Here is an 18,113-nt window from a genome sequence, read left to right as displayed (position 1 = left end):
TGTTGATGAGGGAGGCAGCCGGGCACAGCTTCCACAGTGTCTCCCATCTCCTCAGCCAAGCCTCTGCATGGTTCCTGCTGAGGCAGGAGAAAGCTGAGGGTTTCCTTGAGGTAGCTGAGTATGTAGGTGCCTTAGTCTGGTACACTGTAACAAAATACCACAAACCGGGTGTTTATAAGCAAGGAAGGTGTGTGCCTGAGAGATTGGATGCTGGGAAATTACAAGATCAAGGAATCTGCAGTTTCAGTAGCTGGCACGGGCTAGGCTGTCCTCTAGTGCTAATGCTTCTTCTCTGTGACCTCTGAAGAATGCACAGTCAAGTTACAAACCTCTGTATGATGTCTACTGACCTCCCTTCCTCCTCCTAAGAGGAATTATATAAGGGCCACAAGCATTCATCACACGCTACAGGCCAAGAGCCTGATCTTTTTTTTTTTTTTGGTTCTTTTTTTCGGAGCTGGGGACCGAACCCAGGGCCTTGCGCTTCCTAGGTAAGCGCTCTACCACTGAGCTAAATCCCCAGCCCCGAGCCTGATCTTTTACATGGAGTTCAGAAAGCTGCCAGCTTGACAGTATTAGCGGTGCTGGCATGGAGTGCATGGGCGCAGGCTTAGGCCATGGCATGAATCGAGTGGGCTCTGAGATTGAGCGTATGGACCTGGTCATGGATCGCATGGGCTCAGGTGAGCGCATGGGCTCTGGCATCGAGCACATGGGCCCAGTAGGCCTTGACCACATGGCTTCCAGTATTGAGCACATGGGCCAGACCCTGGAGCGCATTGGTTCTGGTATGGAGCACAAGGGTGCCGACATGGGCTTTGGCCTGGAGCGCATGGCCGCACCTACTGACCGTATGGGCCAAACCACTGAGCACATGGGCTCTGGTAGAGCGCATAGGTCCTGCCATTGAGCGAATGGGCCTAAGCATGGATCGAATGGACATGGGGGCCGGCCTGGAGCGCATGGGTCCTGTGATGGCCACCGGCCTGGAGCACATGGGCGCCAACAACCTGGAGCTCGTGGACCTTGAGTGCATGGGAGCCAACAGTCTTGAGCTCAAGGGCCTGGAATGTATGGGCCCTACTATGGGCCCAGCATTGGGCGCTGGTATTGAGCGAATGGGCCTGGCCATGGGTGGCGCCGGCGGTGCTAGTTTTGACGGAGCCATTGAGATGGAGCGGGCAACTTTGGAGGAAGCTTGGCAGGTTCTTCGGGCGGAGCTGGAGGCCACGTACCTGGAGTAGCCAGGAAGGCCGGCCAGGTATCTGTGAGAAATCTCCCATTGATTTTACGTGGAAGATGCTAGAGGACAAATTCAATGAATGTGGCCACGCGCTGTACGCCGACATCAAGATGGAGAACGGAAAGGGCTGCGGTGTGGTTAAGTTTGAGTCTCCAGAGGTGGCTGAGAGAGCCTGCGGGATGATGAATGGCATGGAGCTGAGTGGCCGAGAAACTGATGTTCGAACTGATAGAAATACTTGAGCAGTTGCCTTTTTAAACATCAATACCAGACCTCTGGATTTGTATTTCTTCTTGTTAACTGGATGTATATATAAGATGTTTAAAAAATTCAGTTGCTTTTTGGGGTAATTTGAATTAATTTTTTTAATGATTGGGGCCCCATTGGACTGTTTGCATTGAGATTGCAGTGTCCATAGTATTTGTTGTGTAGTTGTGGCATCTCGTTGACATCGAATATGACGTTGATAATAAATACCAGTTCCTAAAAGTGGGGGAAAAAAAGAAAGAGAAAGAAAGCTTCCAGCATGCCCCCTGTAGTTCTGGAGAGAGGGAAGCGCAGCGCCAGGTGACCTTGGCATTCAGTGACATCTGCTCCTTACCACGCCGAACAACAAATGAGAGCTTTAATCAATAACTGTGGTCTTCCCCCCTTCCCTCCACCTTCCCTCCCTCCCACTTTTTTTTTTCTGCCTGCAAAGACAACTATGTTTTTTTATTTGTTTTTTGTTTTTGTTGTTGTTTTAAATGTGGACTCTGCCATAGTAACAAATTCAAAATCTGGTCTTTTAGACTATATTTTGTCGCGCCCCCCCTCCCCCATATAGACAAGGAATTAACAAAGAAGATATTAAACCCCATCTAGTCGAATATCTGAGACAGGATTTGGTAAACAATTATTATTATATTATGGCTCTCTCTGTGTCTCTGTCTGCCTGTCTCTCTCTCTTTCTGTGCGCATGCGTGCATGCTGTGGCGGTCACTCGCTGAAAGCAGCCAATAGTTTGAAAGCAACCTTAAAGAGAGCAGCTATTCACCACAAAGGTTGGAAGCAGTATGTGAATAGGTTGATAACATCTGTTTGAATGCCATTCTGGGTCAATAAATTCTTCCCTTATAAACTCTGGTAAAAATTTGGTTCAGGGGCTGGAGAGATGGCTTCGCGGTTAAGAGCACTGGCTGCTCTTCCAGAGGACCCTGGTTCCCAGCACCCACATGGCATTTCATAACCATCCGTGACTCCAGGACCAAGGGTTTCAGCGCCCTCTTCTGGCCTCTATGGGTACTGCATGCAAGTGGCTCGCAGACATACATGCAGGCAAAGTGCCCGTATAAATAAAAGAAATAAGAATTTTAAAAGTGGCTAAGACCAGATGTTCTTCATTCCTCTCCTACATAATGTTGAGTAAATGTAGAATAAGCCTTTTGTTAGAGACAGAAGGCACATGAGGAGGGGTAGGGAATTCATATAGGCTTGCTTTTGGTCTGTTTCTGCCAAAAGGAAGACTCTTTCCTTTGACATGGTACCCTCACGCTTGAGGATCGTGGCAGTGTTTGTTCTGATGGGTTAGTGAAGAGCAGCTTTCTAGGGAAGGTTCCTCAGCTTAGTCTTTAAAAAAGGAAAAAAAAAGTTGTTCAGTGAAAGCTCGGTGTAGCAGACTGGATGAGGTGGGGGGGGGGCAGGGGGTGGTCAGGGTGCATGCATGCGTGAGCGCGCCCTTCAGGGAGCCCGTCGGGCTTCAGACTCCAGCAGTTTCTCAGTTCAGGTAGGAGTGTGGGGCTTTATTCTGGGTGGGAAAGGGACCATAGGAGAATCCTCCTCCTCCTCCTCCTCCTCCTCCTCCTCCTCCTCCTCCTCCCCCTCCTCCTCCTCCTCCTCCTCCCCCCCCTCCTCCTCCCCCTCCTCCTCCCCCTCCTCCTCCCCCTCCTCCTCCTCTTCCTCCTCCTCCATTTTAAAGTAAGCTGAAAGAAAACTGATATTTTCCTTCCAAGCCACATGCTTTTATCTTGAAATTTATGTTTTGTTCAGCCATTAGAAATTTTCATGAATCTGTTATTCTTGTTTGACCGTTCTTTTGCTCTAAAAACAAGCAAGCAAGCAAACAAAGGCGATGTCTATTTTCTAGGCTCACCAAGAAATTGAAGAGCGAGCCGCTGAAGTCTGACTTCACAATCGATTTAAAGCACGAGGTAGGTCTTGATTGATTAGGTCTTAGTGATCCAGGAGTCGCTCAGTCGTGGTTGCTAGGACAGTCACTACTGCTACCAGCTCTGCACCAAAGTAGAAATCGTCATGTATTTTGATGCAGAAGTTGCGTCTTATCTTTTACATCCCGTAATAGTGCCCCCACCCAGTATTCTCCCCACTGAGATAATCTCACTGCAGTAGGGGGAGAAAGATCGGGGTAGGGGAAGGTTAAATCTCATGATTCATGAATCTTTGCTAATTTTTAATGTAGGTAGATGGGTCCAGAGGTGAGTGTTTGAAAGCATGCCAAAGTGTCATTGAAAATATCTCCATATTGCCCCGCGCGTAAGCACTTTGCTGCCCTTCTGCACTTTGTGGCAGGGGAATTGCACCAGGAGCATCGCTGTATCTGGAAGTTGCAGTATGCTGGGGCACACAGCTCTAGCATGCTGTATTGCCTCTGACTTTTTAAAAGGTTGATCTGTTTATTTATTTAAAATTATGATCGATTATTGGGGGACCTACATCATGCACCCTGATCATACTCACCTCCTAAGCTTCCCATGCCCGCCCTCATCCCCACCCCCAGTTCTCCTATACACCCTCCCCAAAAAAAAGAAAACTAGAAAAAAACAAGTCCATTTTGTGTTGTCCATATACTCACTGGAGCACAGTCAAATTCCTTGTGGCCAACCCTCACCACGGCCCCCAGGGAGGACGAAGGTTTCTCTGCCTGCATCCTCGCCAGAAGCTAAGGATTGGTCTATTTCTCTTTTAATGTGTCTGAGTGTTTGCCTGTGTGTATGCATGTGTACCGTGTGTGTGCAGTACCCTGGGTGGCCAGAAGGGGGCATCAGATCCCCTGGAATGGAGCTACTGGCAGTTCTAAGTCACCGTTGGGTGATGGAAACTGACCCACAGTCCTCTGCCAGAGCAGGAAATCATGATTGCTGAGTCATCTTTCTAGCCCAAACATGGTCTTTTGTAGTAATCATTACTCTCTTGATTGAGGGTGTCTGCTTGGCTCCTGGTTTTTCACTGTGACCATCCTTGTTCCTATGAACATGTTAGGCATGTGCCACAATAGATCTGTGAGAGTTCCTCTATTGCAGGTAATTTAAGACTTTTTCCCCCCAGAACTGCAACTTTAAAAAACAATAGGTTTTCTTTTTTAGGCTGGGCAGATGGCTCAGTTGGTGAAGTGCTCTCTGTATTAGTGTGAGGATCTGAGTTCAGATCCCTGTACTCACAGGAAAAGCCTGGTACTGTAGGCAATCCCAGTACTGGGAGGCAGAGACTGGGTAGACTTGGGAGCTTGTTTCCAGCAAGGCCATACTTCCTCCAGCAAGGCCACACCTCCTACAGCAAGGCCACACCTCCTATAGCAAGGCCATACTTCCTCCAGCAAGGCCATACCTCCTACAGCAAGGCCACACCTCCTACAGCAAGGCCACACCTCCTACAGCAAGGCCACACCTCCTACAGCAAGGCCACACCTCCTAATCCTTCTCAAGCAGTTCCACCAACTAGGGACCAAGCATCTAGACACAGGGGCCTGTGGGAACTGTTCTCATTCACACACTACAGGTGTTTCCAAGTCACTCTGGGAAACAGAGCTGAGGTCTCATTCCTCGTGCTGTGCACTTTCTCAAAGCATTTTTGTGTCGTCTTTGGGATCTTTTTATAGTCATCTCTGGGATTCTTTTTGTTTGCATATATGAATACTGATTCATGGTTAACTGTTTATAACTTATAAACATCAGATCAATTATGTGGTGTTACAGTTTTTAAAAAAAAAAAAAAACCCGAGGAAAGTTTCTGTTGAATATTAATATATGGACACGGTTCAACCTAACGCTCTTTCTAGGAGGTGTGCCCCGCTGCCCTCTGGGACATTTTGTACTGTTCTATGTCTGTGGCGTTCACTTATCTCTGTCCATTCTGTCACTCTCTTGTCTCGATCTAGATTGCCCTCTACATCTGGGACAAAGGTGGAGGACCTGCCCTCACCCCTGTGCCTGAGTTTTGTACGGAAGACTCGGACCCCCTCTGTGCCACCACCTTTCATTCTTTCCTACCTCTCTGTGTAAGTGAGAAAAGCAGCTCCCTCGTGGGCCAGAGGAGGATGTGCGTTTTGTGTGCATAACATTTACTTGTTGTAGACATAGCATTATCCCGGTAATTTATGTATTTAAACATAAACCAGCTTTTGCTCCAAGCCAGGCCGCAGCCATGTGCCTTATGCCTTCTAGGTAAGTACTGTTGCTATTCCCATCTTCTGCATTGATTGAGGGATGCATGGAGTCAGTGTTCCTGGACCCAAGTCCATCTGCTTACCACTCGGAAGCCCGTGCCAGGGAGAGAAGAACTGGAGGGAAACAAGCTAGTGCAGCGCACGGGGAGACGAGAGTGTTGTCTCCCAAAGAGACTTTCTCAGAGAAAGCCAGTGTGAGCGTGACAGGGCTCTGTGGGCAGGGAAAGGGGTGCAGTAGGCAGGAAGTATGTGCCCTGAGTAGGGCCTTCGTCATGGTAAGGTCTGCCCCTCTGTCCTTATTCCCTTCTTCCTGTCTTTCCCCCTCTGCTCTTTTCTTTCTGCCCTTCCCTCCGTCCCTCGATCCCTCTCCTTTCACTCCCTCCCCCTTTCCTCCCTTCTCCCTCCCTCTCCCCCTCCCGTGCTCCCTCCCCCAGCTCCAGCCTCACATTACCATCGCTCTCCTGCGACTGCTCACAACCACATCGCCGTCTTTATATGCTCGCACTTAAAGACTGAGGAAGTAAACTGAACTGCCCACCCTGACGTTACTCAAGGGTCACCAGATGTTCTGGAAGTCCAAAGGAAGACCCAGTTAACCACTTAGCTGTGGCTTTTCCAGATCAGGAAGCCAGGGAAGCGAAGCTCTGCCTAGGTCCACTAAAGGAGCAGCCTGTGGTGACAGGAGTTCGGTTCCACTCCTTAGAAAGGCGAGTACAGCCATTTTCTGTGACTCACGAGGCCCGCCTCTGCGCCTGCCTCCACCACTCCCTCAGTAGATGATCTTGCAAGTGGCACAGTTCAGATTCTCATGGGACAGACATGTCTTCATGGCAGATCTGTGGTTGACTATGACCCCGAAGGCTCTGAAACTTGCTAGATCATTGACCTTTGGCAACCCCATACGGTGTGTTGTTCTCAGGTCAGTTATGGAAAAGGTTGTGTATTGTCTTAAACACACATTGCACTCATACCCAATACTACACACACACACACACACACACACACACTGCATACACATACAGGACACACATACACACATTCACACACACCACACACACATATACTGCACACACATGTACATACACTGCACACACATACAATGCACACATGCACACATATACACTGCACACACGTATAGTGCATACACACACTGAGCACACTGCACACACACTGCATACAATACACTGCATAAACACTGCATACACACATGTGCATACACAGCGCACACATACACTGCACACATATACTGCATATACACACTGCACACACACTGCATGCATGTACACATATACTGCATAGACACAGTGCACACTCATGCACACACACTGCACACACATACAAATTGCACACATACATACACACACATTGCACACACACTACACATACACATGCACACACATGTATAGTGTGACAATAGAGGGGACTTGTAATATTTGCAGTTCCCAATGGGCAACCAGTCTTTCTACACCTAACCTATTTGCTTTGTAATACTCCTGGTATCTTGAGTAACAAGATAGAGTTGGGATATGTCAGTACGAACCAACCCCAACCTCTGAGAGAGTGGTGGCCTCACTGTGACTCTTATTATGGTCATATAAGAAGACATAAAGAAGGGGTGTTCTAATTCCCTTTTTGTGCTGTGACAAACTGACCGAGGGGAAGTGGGGGAGGGAAGGGTTTATTTATTTGGCTTTCTCATCCCCCTCACAGTCTACCACAGAAGGAAGTCAGGGCAGGCACTGAAGGGCCACTTGCTCAGGGATGATGCCACCCACAGTGGGCTGAGTCCTCCTCCGTCAGTGTTTAGTGGAGAGAGTGTCCCACAGGCCAGGCTGTTGGAAGCAAACCCTCAATTGAGAGCCGCCTTCCCAAGTGGCTCTAGTTGGTTGCGTGTACGAAAAGTATATCCAATAAGTGGAGTCAGAGCTGCCTCCCAGAAGGAACGGAAGGTCTACGTCATCATCAAATTTCTCTGTTCCTTCTTCAGTCTGTGTGTGCTTTCTCCCACCAAGGGTTTGAAGCAGTCCTCTTTTGGCAGAGGGCAGAATAGCTGTGGCCTAGACTTAAGTAGACAGGAAGGAGTCATGTATGACTTTCAGCACCACATGTGGCCAGACCCAGAGAAGCAGACATCTCCCGCTTGCATGAAGTCGTCTTCTGTTCTCCCTTTGTCAAAATCTCCACTAGTTGAGAACATGAATAGAGGACAGTAACACGTTTGTTAGTTACCTGCCATGTGCTTAGTAAGTTAGCAGTGACAACAGCCTGCTGGTGGCTGTCAGTCCTGATCTCTAAATGACCAGGGGATTCCAGAGAGGGTAAAGGACTTGTTAGTATGACTCATGGTCTGCAACTGCTGAGCTGGGGTCCAGGTGCAGGTGCAGGTGCAGGTGCAGGTGCAGGTGCAGGTGCAGGGCTGAGCTGGGGTACAGGTGCAGGTGCGGGGCTGAGCCGGGGTACAGGTGCAAGGTGCAGGGTGCAGGTGCAGAGCTGAGCCAGGGTATGGGGGTGCAGGACTGAGCCGGAGTACGGGTGCGGGGCGGAGCTGGGATGCAAGTTTAGGCTTGGGAGGGAGATAGGTTCAGGGCTGAACTCACGTAGGTCCAGGGCAGAGCTGGGAGGCAGGTTCTGTGCTTCCTGACTCCAGAGCCTGCACTATAGTTTTCCCACGTCACCTCTCTCCTAAAACTACTGTGAAAATAGATACACATACACATAGATGTTTAACTATCTATGGCGTTGGTTAATTTAACTGTATTTAAGATCTATTGTGGGCATGGCGTCTGGGTAATGCTGACCTTTTTTTTTTTTCCTTTCTCTCCCCACCCCCCATTTTTTTAGGGAATGCCGGTAAAGAAGGAGGAGATTTTTGTTGCAGTAAAAACGTGCAGGAAATTTCATGCTGACAGAAGTATGTCTGGGGCTTTTTCCCTTTCCTTGAACTTCCGAGATCCCAAATGCCTTTGAAACAGAGCAAGCCAGGTGCAGATTCAAGATGGTAGATTATGCTAGTAGGTGCGGAAGGAAGAGAGGCTATCTTATCTGATCAGGTTTCCTCGCTGGGCCACTCCGAGATCACTCAGGAGAGGCAATTTTGTCTGGAAACGTGAGTGGTCATAGCTCTTCTAAATACTGTTGAGATCAGCTCCTTAAATTGAAAATGGAGACTTGGCTCTGGCAGCTTCTGAAACGGTGTACTGGTTATTCTCCGTTCTGTCAAGGGCTCCGCTGTCCGGGAACAACTTGAGGGCCTTGGAGGAAATACAATACCAACAAAGAAAATCCCCTTTTATATTTATTGCCTGTGTACACATTAGTGTTTGTATTGGAAAAGAGAGCAGAGTCACCTTAGAGACAGGGTTTCTGGTGTCTCATTATAGAAGTTTGCTAGTGAAAGGGATAATGTCTCATTCGAATCAGGACTTTGCCAATGCTTAGAACTGGACATTCATGATCTCATTTTAGCACTTCCATTTTTTCCTTGAGAAGACACAGGGTGTGGCTTCCTACTGGGGCTGTCATGGTCCTGGGATTAGGGTGTTGGGAGATTGGTGTGCATATTTTTATGCCGTAGCACAGTCTGAATAGGTTATGTTTTAAGGGAGAAGATATTTTAAGACGAAAGACTATTCTAATTTGAATTTATAGGGATTACCTATGACATCGTCAGCGATTAAAACCAGGTAAAACTGAGTTAATCCTATATTGCTAGGTTTGACCGAAATTGGTCATGGCAAACCATGCATCCTATTAAGTCTGACTGAATAAATCTACATATTAATTATACAAGTTAAGAATCAATGAAGGAGTTTAAATAAGACTTTTATTTCTCATAAATTTAACCTAAGTTTGATATTGGGCAGGGCTTCGGGAGATGATTTTGAAAAATGTCTTTGAGGAGCTGGAGAGATCAAGGACACTGGCTGCTTCAGCCTTCAGCTCCCCACAGTGCCCTCCACTGTCTGTAACTCCAGTTCCAGGAGCCTGGTGCCCTCTGCTGGCCTCCATGGGCACTGCACACACATCATGCACACACCTCATATAGAGGCATATAATAAAAATAAATCTTTAAAATTCTTGAAAAAAAGTTGATAGGAAAATGTAGTAGATTTTTTTCCCTTTTTTGGTTTGCAGGAAAAATACTTACATTGATTTAGTTGATCTTGAAGCTGAGCTCAAAGCAGCGATTTTTTTTTTTTTTTTTTTTTGCAATATTGAGGTTAATAATTAGATCGTAAGAGGCGACGTTGTAAGTTTTGGTTGAAAGTGTATTTTTCAAGGGGTTGGGGATTTAGCTCAGTGGTAGAGCGCTTGCCTAGGAAGCGCAAGGCCCTGGGTTCGGTCCCCAGCTCCAAAAAAAAAAAGTGTATTTTTCAGATGATAATGAACCAAAAATTAAGATTGGTTGCCCCTTTTGCTGGGTGGATGTAAAGCTGGCCTGCCCGCTGGGCTTGCACAGTCTCCTTTGAAACTCTAGTCTAGTATGGGAGAGAGGACTCAGAGGCGAAAAACTCGCTCTGCTCTCCCAGAGGACCCGGGTTCAGTTCCCAGCTTTCATGTCAGGCAACTCACAATTGCCTGTAATCCAGCTCCAGGGAGTCTGACACCTCTGTCTCTCGTGTATACCCATGTGCCCACACAATCATACACGCGCGCACACACACACACACACACACACACACACACACACCCCATATATAATTTAAAAATAATAAAATAACTTATTAAAAATGTCTAATCTGAACACCAGTTAGCCCAAGAAGACTCATCAGTTATCCTATTAGTGGCTGACAGTGCCGTGTGCCTGACATTGTGTGTGTGTGTGTGTGTGTGTGTGTGTGTGTGTAAAACACCAATTTGATCATAATTGGACAATTCCTCGTGCTATGGCAATACTGTGATCCCCTTGATTTCGTAGAGAGGGGTGGGGAGCCTTGCTACAGTCACCTAATGTTATCAGGAAAATCAGGGTCACTCTTGGGATTCTTAGTCTCATTAATAGAAAAAAAAAAGTAAGAACAGACTTAAGTAGAAATCCAAGACAATTTCATTAGAGTTTAAAAGAAAACCCCCGAAGCAGGGAAACCGTAAGTCCTGACAGCTGCCCAGATGTGGGGAATGACCACGGGGCCATGGGTTTGAGTTGAACAGGCATGGAGGCATGGGAGGGGCTTTAGGAGAAGCTAGAGCAACACAGAGACCCAGAGAAAGCATACTGGGGGGCTCTAACCAGCATCTGGAAAAAGGAGCACAGTGGATAGGGAAAAGTTACACTTTGCTGAGGGTGGGCAGACCTAGCAAAAGCTGTAGGGAGACACTGGGGGCAGGAATTCTGGGACGGATTGAACCTACCTTCCCGAGGGGTGGGTCCTTACCCAGCCAATCGGAAGAGACAATGGCATGTCTCCACCCACAGGTAGATTCCGCGATTTACTTATTTATGTGTCTGGACGTAAGTTTGTGAACCATGCACATGCCCGGTGCCTGCAGAGGTCAGAAGAGGGCATCAGGTCCCCTAGACCTGGAGTTAGGATGAACGTAAGCCGCAGCGTGGGTGCTGGGAGCTGAACACGGTCAAGGGTAACAAGAGCTGTAAACCCTGAGCCTTCTCTCCAGCCCCACGCACACCCCATGCCTTTGACTAAGAGGGAGTAGCGTTCTCTTCGGGAGCCTCCAGTGCTACTCCCGTCTCTGCTCTTGCCTGACTATACTTCTTGGATCTACTTCAGACCTCAGTTGATAAATTGTCTTCGATGTTCATGTTGATGCCTGACCGTGCTCACGGTCAGTTTGAAGAAGCCTGCGTGTGACCGGTGCGCACACTGGGTGGGGCCTCCGCAGATGTAATTACGGTCAAACGAAGGCCTAATGTCGATGAAGGGGAGGAAAAATAAAACAGATAAGAAGGTATATTTTTGAAAAACCATGTCTGGTTCGTGACCTTCCGCCACCTCCGTGGAAGAAGAGGGACAGAATAACAAGGGTTAATGCATGCAGAATCTATATTTTTATGTCACCTCAATGGATTGATAACAAGACCGAGTTTGAATATCTTAACTGTTTTACTTGTATCCCTGACCACCAAATAGCAATGCCACTACTGAATTTGCCTGGATCCCAACAGAAACAGATTAGAAAATTCTCAGACCACAGCAAAAAGAATTTAATTTTTTTTTTTTTAGGCTCCAGGAAGTAATACGTGTTGATACCATTTGAAACATGTGAGTAGGGAAAAGACCCCTGATTTTTAATATGCATTTCAATGACTTCCTCTGGGTCCCGGGGTCTTCACTGTGTGACGGGAGCTGTCTGTCAGAAACCCTTAACTGTTTTCTTTGTATTGTTCCATGGCGCCTTGGTGTGTCTCACACTCCTACAGCAGGCAGTTTCCGTCCGTCACATTAGCTATGAGGTGATGCCCTCCTATGTGCTCCCTCTAATTAAAAAGATTAAGTGAGACCTCCTCAGCCATTAGTTTTTTTTCACAGCTTCATCCGGCTCTCAAAATCAAACAACACAATTGCTTCCAGATTTAAAAAAAAAAGATAAAATCTATTAGCTGCCTTTACTGCATGATCATGTCCAGGGGGAGACAATGGGCGGACTAGACCGGGTCTTAACTGCCATCTCTGATGAAAGGGGCCGCAGGTATCTTACCACCCGACCTGCTTCCGGCCACAATAGTCAGATGAGGTGAATTGACGGAGGGAGTCACGGGCTGCACGACCCTACCTGGCTGTTGAATGGCTGAATGTGTCCCAGATATTGTTTTTGATCAGACAGGAGGGATGCTTTGCAAACTCAGGGCCACTTGGCAAAAAATGAGGAATAGGTACACGTGTCTGTCTCTAACTCTCTGGGGAACACAAACACCAGCCAAGTGCCCTGTTTTGGTCTCCGACCGGAACCTGGGAAAAAAAGGTCCGCTAGGTAGCTGATAATAGGAAATTCTTCAGAATCCAAAGAGCCCTTCACTCTTTTTTTTTTTTTTTTGTTTTTTGTTTTTTGTTTTTCGGAGCTGGGGACCGAATCCAGAGCCTTGCGCTTGCTAGGCAAGCGCTCTACCACTGAGCTAAATCCCCAACCCCAGAGCCCTTCACTCTTGACTTCATAGCACATTCACATCTGATTGATTGAACATTCATAAAATGTAACAGAACACAGTTTCGCAAGTAAATTCTCAGGGGTGAAAATCGGTCATTCTTACAGTGAGGGTCTCACTGACTCTAGAAAGCCCTAAGATTTATGCTACCTGTGTAGCCGGGATCTCTCCTTTTTGAATAATGATTTTTAAAGAATAAACTTTTACTTTACTCCACTCCAATTTAAAATACCTCGATGGGACACTGCCTTGAGAGGATTCTCTATGATTTTTCTCCATGGTGGAAAGTTTGGATGAGCAGTGTCCCCCATTGGCTCAGATGTTTGAATGTGTGGCCTGGCTGAGTAGCATGGACTCCAAGCTCAGTGAGAGCCCTTGCCTTAACAAACAAACAAACAAACAAACAAACAAACAAATAAACAACAACAGAACCAGAGTGATGGGTGACTGCACCCCAAGCTTTCTTCTTGCCTCTGCTGACATGAGTACACACTCACACACCTGCATGCACAGATACACACATGCATGTGCACATATACACAAAATACATTTTAAATTTATTTAACTTTATGTGTATGAGTGTTTTGCCTGCCTGTAGTACACGTACCACATGGATATCCGGTTCCCAAGGAGGCCAGAAGAGGGCATCAGATCCCCTGTAAGTAGAGCTGCTGAGAGCCGAGTCACCACGGCGGTGCTGGGACCTGAACCTGGGGTCTTTCTACAAGAGCAGCCAGCGCCCTTAATCACTGATCCATCTCTCCAGCTTACAAATAATATCTTAAGAGTTCATTTAGGGAAGAGTTAAATGAACTAACATTTTGGAAGAAGAGAAATGATTCACAATTCGTCTAAACAAGGCAGTGTTATCCGACACGTGTCGTATTACATGGAGGTGAAGCGGGATGCGCACGCCAGCAGCCCAGGACACTTCAACGAGAGTGCTCTGCCCTCTTCTTACCAGCAGAGGGCACTGGTGCTCCCTCGGGTGCAAGCACTGAGAAAGAATGAGTGTTGCTTCTCTGTGGGATGGCGCTGCTGATTTGAACTTTTGTTTCTTTTCTTTTTCTTTTTCTTTTCTTTTCTTTTCTTTTTTTTTTTTTTTTTTTGCATCATGGCTATGACCATCCCCTCCGTTGTGTGTTCAGTACCCATCGTAAAGAAGACATGGGCGGCACAGGCCAGCCATATCGAATACTACAGTGACTACGCGGAAACCTCCATCCCTACTGTGGATTTGGGAATTCCCAATACGGACAGGGGTGAGTCCTTAATTCCCCCCATACTGTAAATGCTCTGAGTCTGGATAGACTGAAATCTAAGTAATAGGATTTCTTATTTTAGGCTTTTCTTTCTTCTTCCTCCACCGAGCATCTTAAGCTATAGATATAAACTGACTCTCACATGGGAGTTTGAGTCACACACAGATGCTCTGCAAATTAGGATGGGCTGTACCTTAGCACTGGGCACACAGCAGGTACGATATACTCAAGCGGCAGCGTTTCCCCAGCTCCGCACAGTTCCTCGTAGTTGGAAAGAGAGGCACCGAATCACTCTGTCGGCTTCTCACGACAAGCTTATGTCCTTCCCAGTCCGTGGTCCAGTTCATTCTTTGACTCTCCCGGAGGGCCTGGCTCATTCTGCAGCGCTCAGGTGATCACAGTAAGCAGTGATAATATTCTGAGTAGAAAGGAAGCAGTGTTGGAGATGATAATATTCTGACAGGAAGTCCTTGGGAGTCTATCAGGTTGTTTACTGGTGAAAAACACTTTCAGTTTGGTTTTCTTTCGAGAAAGAGTCCGAGCAGCCCAGGCTGGCCTCAAAGCCACTGTGCTGGCCTTGAAGTCGAGGTCCTCCTACATCCACCTAAGTGCTGGGCCTGTAGATATTGTCTTCCTTAGAGTTTCTATTGCTGTGACGAAACACCATGGCCCAAAGCAACTTAGGGAGGAAAGGGCTTATTTCAGCTTAGGTGGGAATTATGGAAGGTTAATTTCTAGAACAATTTCCTGTTATTATTATACATGTCAACCTTCAGGCTCCTCTGATACTTTAAGACTGAAAAAAATTAAATGAATGCTACGTATTTTAGAGAAAATAATACATGGTCAGTTTTATCCTCACCTTCCCTAGGTCATTGTGGAAAAACCTTTGCCATTTTGGAAAGATTTTTGAATCACAGTCATGACAAAATTGCGTGGTTAGTCATCGTGGATGATGACACATTAATCAGGTAGGTAAGAGTCCCTCTCGTCCTGGGACTGGCTCTGACTGCTACATGGGCTCATATTCAAAGCCGGTAACAGCTATGTCTGCTTCTGGTGATGACAGAGTGGCAGAGATGGGGTGGTCTTAAGATACCAAATATCTGGCAGCAGAAGCAGGACACTGCCCTGCTAACTGCCTTCTGACTACACCAAGCCATTGTGTAGGAAGAGGGTCTGGCTGGAGCCTACACAGTCTGTGTTAAAGAGATGGGGCTGAGAGTCTCAGGAGATCAAGGCTGCTGTAGGACACATAAATAGAAAACAGACAGACGGGACTGGGGATTTAGCTCAGTGGTAGAGCACTTACCTAGGAAGCGCAAGGCCCTGGGTTCAGTCCCCAGCTCCGAAAAAAAGAACCAAAAAAAAAAAAAAAGAAAAGAAAACAGACAGACAAGCTGGGGGGCACACACCTTTGATCCCAGCACTCAAGAGGCAGAGGCAGGTGGATCTCTTGAGTTCAAGGCCAGCCTGGTCTACAGAGTGAGTTCCAGGACAGACAGGGCTATACAGAGAAACCCTGTCTCCAACAAGAACAACAAGAACAACAACCAGACAGACAGACTTCCAAACCACAACCCTAGCATTACATGTTCAGTAGATGCCTCTCTGTGCTGGAACAGATCCCACCAAAATAATCAGAAGGAATGATTGTGGCTACTCTGTGGGGCTAGGCATGGTATCTATTTCTACTGGGCAGACTGAGACACCGTAACTCAGTGAGTGGCACTGTCCAGAATTGGTGGTATTACCATTAGTTACCATGTGTGTTTATGTATATGATGCATATGTATACAATGTATACGTGTATGTATATGTGTGTGTATTGTGTATGTGTATATGTATATGTATTATATTGTTTTTAAGTGATCATCACAGCTCTATTTCATATTTTCAAAGGGATGCATGGAAGATACACTCATCTGAAGTAATCTTATAGGCACGAAGACTCTATTATCAGGGATTTAAAAGCCTTTTGAATAGGATTAATTAAAAAATTAGACATTGCAGAAGCAAAGCCTGAGACTCCAAAGAGAAGGCGATAATGACCAGCCAAAGGAAAACACAGGGTCAAGGCAGGAGGTCCTGTAACTGACATTACTACATCAGTCCATACAAACTAGAATTAGCAGTCCACTTAAATGCATCTAGTGTTTTCATTTCAAGTTATTATAACCAAGGCTGCTACATATCTTTAAGGATTCCTCTATCTTATTTTAACTATTCTGCCCGAATCTCTCTATGCGTGCCACATGGGTGCAGTGCCCAGGAAGACCAGAAGGGGGCATCGGATCTGGACCCGGAGTTACAGATGCTCATGTGGGCGCTGAGAACCGAACCCTGGTCTCTGGAAGAGCAGCCGGTGCTCGTAGCCGCCAAGCCGCTGCCCTAGCCACCACTGAGCATTTTTGTAGAGAAGTCTCAGTGTAGACATCTTGCTTTCATTCCTCTTGGTTAAATGTGTTAAGGGCAGAATAGCTGATGTCTAAAGAAACCTACCATTGTCGGTGTTAAAATTCCTGAAGCTGAGGACTTTTCTGCCCTTAGGAAATATACAATGGGATGGTTGGGGAAGGGTATATATAATATCTACACTTTTAGGAGAATTAGTGTGCGTTTTTTTTTATTATGCATTTATGTTTTCAATATACACGGAGTAGATCCTGTGAATGAGGCACTAGAGTGGGAAGAATTGAAAATCTGGGGCAGGGGTAGCTGGATGTTCACCCTGTGTTTGTAACTTTTCTATAATCCTAAAATACAACACCATAATAGGCCAGGGTAAAGCATGCTCTGGCCTTGGAAGGTTGGTGTTTTGCTGGCGAAATCTGCCAGCTCTGCCAGGCTGCACACATCCAGCTCGGGCCGTACTTGTCAAAGAGCACAGACGTGCTTTTTCCCCAATGTGCCCGAGACTCAGAAGTGCTTGAAACAGGAACAGCTTGTTAAGTGAAATGCTTTTCCTGGGCCAAATCCCCTTAGATGGCGTTGAAATCTCCCTGACTCACCCACATTCCTACTCCTTAGTGAATGTGAAGTGGGTGATAATTATCAGACTGCATTCGCGGTCTCTGAGCCTCTCTCTCAACAGTAAGTTGAACATGAGAGTCATCCACGGTAGAAGCCCAGAGGAATCTTAAATTACTTTAACCTTAAAATACTGAATGTTGGAGGTGGAATTGACAATTTCACAATATGTAGGAAGGAGAGAAAAACAATTCTCTCTCCATTTTTTTATTTTAAAATTAAAAAAAATTTTATTTTATGCCTATGAGTGTTTTGCCTGCGTGTATGTATATGCACCACATGCATGCAGTGCCCAGAGAGGCCAGAAGAGGGCGCTGAATGCCCTGGAACTGGCGTTAGAGATGATTGTGAGCCACCTTGTGGGTACCTGGAATGGAACCTGGCTTTTCTGCATGAGCAGCCAGTGCTCCATGCAGACCCACCTCTATCCCCACTCTGTTTTTGTTTTTGTTTTTGTTTTTGTTTTTGTTTTCTTTAAGCTCAAGAAGTAGACCTGTTTTGCTTTAGAAAGTCTGGAGGATCTTGGTCTTTTACACACCAAACTTCAGTTTCCTTAGATCTTCAAACATGGCCCCTCCGTCAGCAAATGCAGTCATTCTCTCCGTGCAGATGAGTTCCTCAGACTGTTCCTTGAAGACAGATTCCAAATTAGGTGCCTAGAATGTTTAACCTTCATGCCAAAAGCAGCAGAACTCGGAGGGATAATATTTTATGCTCACTCAGAAACCTCCAGCCTAGGCAAAGGCTTTGGCCTCCAGACATTCTAAGCCTATGTAGTCTCCCGACTCGTGAGGAGCTATAGACGCGTGAGACTCCGGAGCACACGCTTGTACGGAGGGGCTTCGGCTGCTCTTGTCTTGTCCTTATACGGTAAAGCTGCTTCCTCGGCGGCTTCCAGCTGGCTCCCAGCTCACTTTTCTCTGGGGTAAGGTCTAGGATCCTTCTTGTGTGTTTGCCGGTTTCTTCCCTGTCACCCCCACTCTCCGCAGGCAGAGGACAGTGAGTGTCTGGGACACCTGCTGTTCCCTGTCCATT

General features: G+C 46.7%; 1 protein-coding gene and 1 pseudogene across 1 annotated transcript in view; both read left to right on the top strand.

Annotated features, from left to right (window-relative positions):
• The window catches only part of B3glct (beta 3-glucosyltransferase), a 91,281-nt gene that overhangs the window by 59,176 nt on the left and 13,992 nt on the right, over window positions 1-18,113 (top strand). The window contains exons 8-12 of the mRNA NM_001398955.1: window positions 3,369-3,432; window positions 5,397-5,516; window positions 8,526-8,595; window positions 13,935-14,048; window positions 14,920-15,019. Of these exons, the coding sequence (NP_001385884.1) occupies window positions 3,369-3,432; window positions 5,397-5,516; window positions 8,526-8,595; window positions 13,935-14,048; window positions 14,920-15,019 (468 nt within the window). The remainder of the gene's footprint in view (window positions 1-3,368; window positions 3,433-5,396; window positions 5,517-8,525; window positions 8,596-13,934; window positions 14,049-14,919; window positions 15,020-18,113) is intronic.
• On the top strand, window positions 536-3,084 carry Hnrnpml1 (heterogeneous nuclear ribonucleoprotein M like 1; annotated as a pseudogene).

The sequence above is a fragment of the Rattus norvegicus genome, chromosome 12 (assembly GCF_036323735.1).
Source record: "Rattus norvegicus strain BN/NHsdMcwi chromosome 12, GRCr8, whole genome shotgun sequence".
Lineage (NCBI taxonomy): Eukaryota > Metazoa > Chordata > Mammalia > Rodentia > Muridae > Rattus > Rattus norvegicus.
Note: the sequence above shows the minus strand (reverse complement) of the source record. Positions and strands in the feature narration are given on the sequence as shown.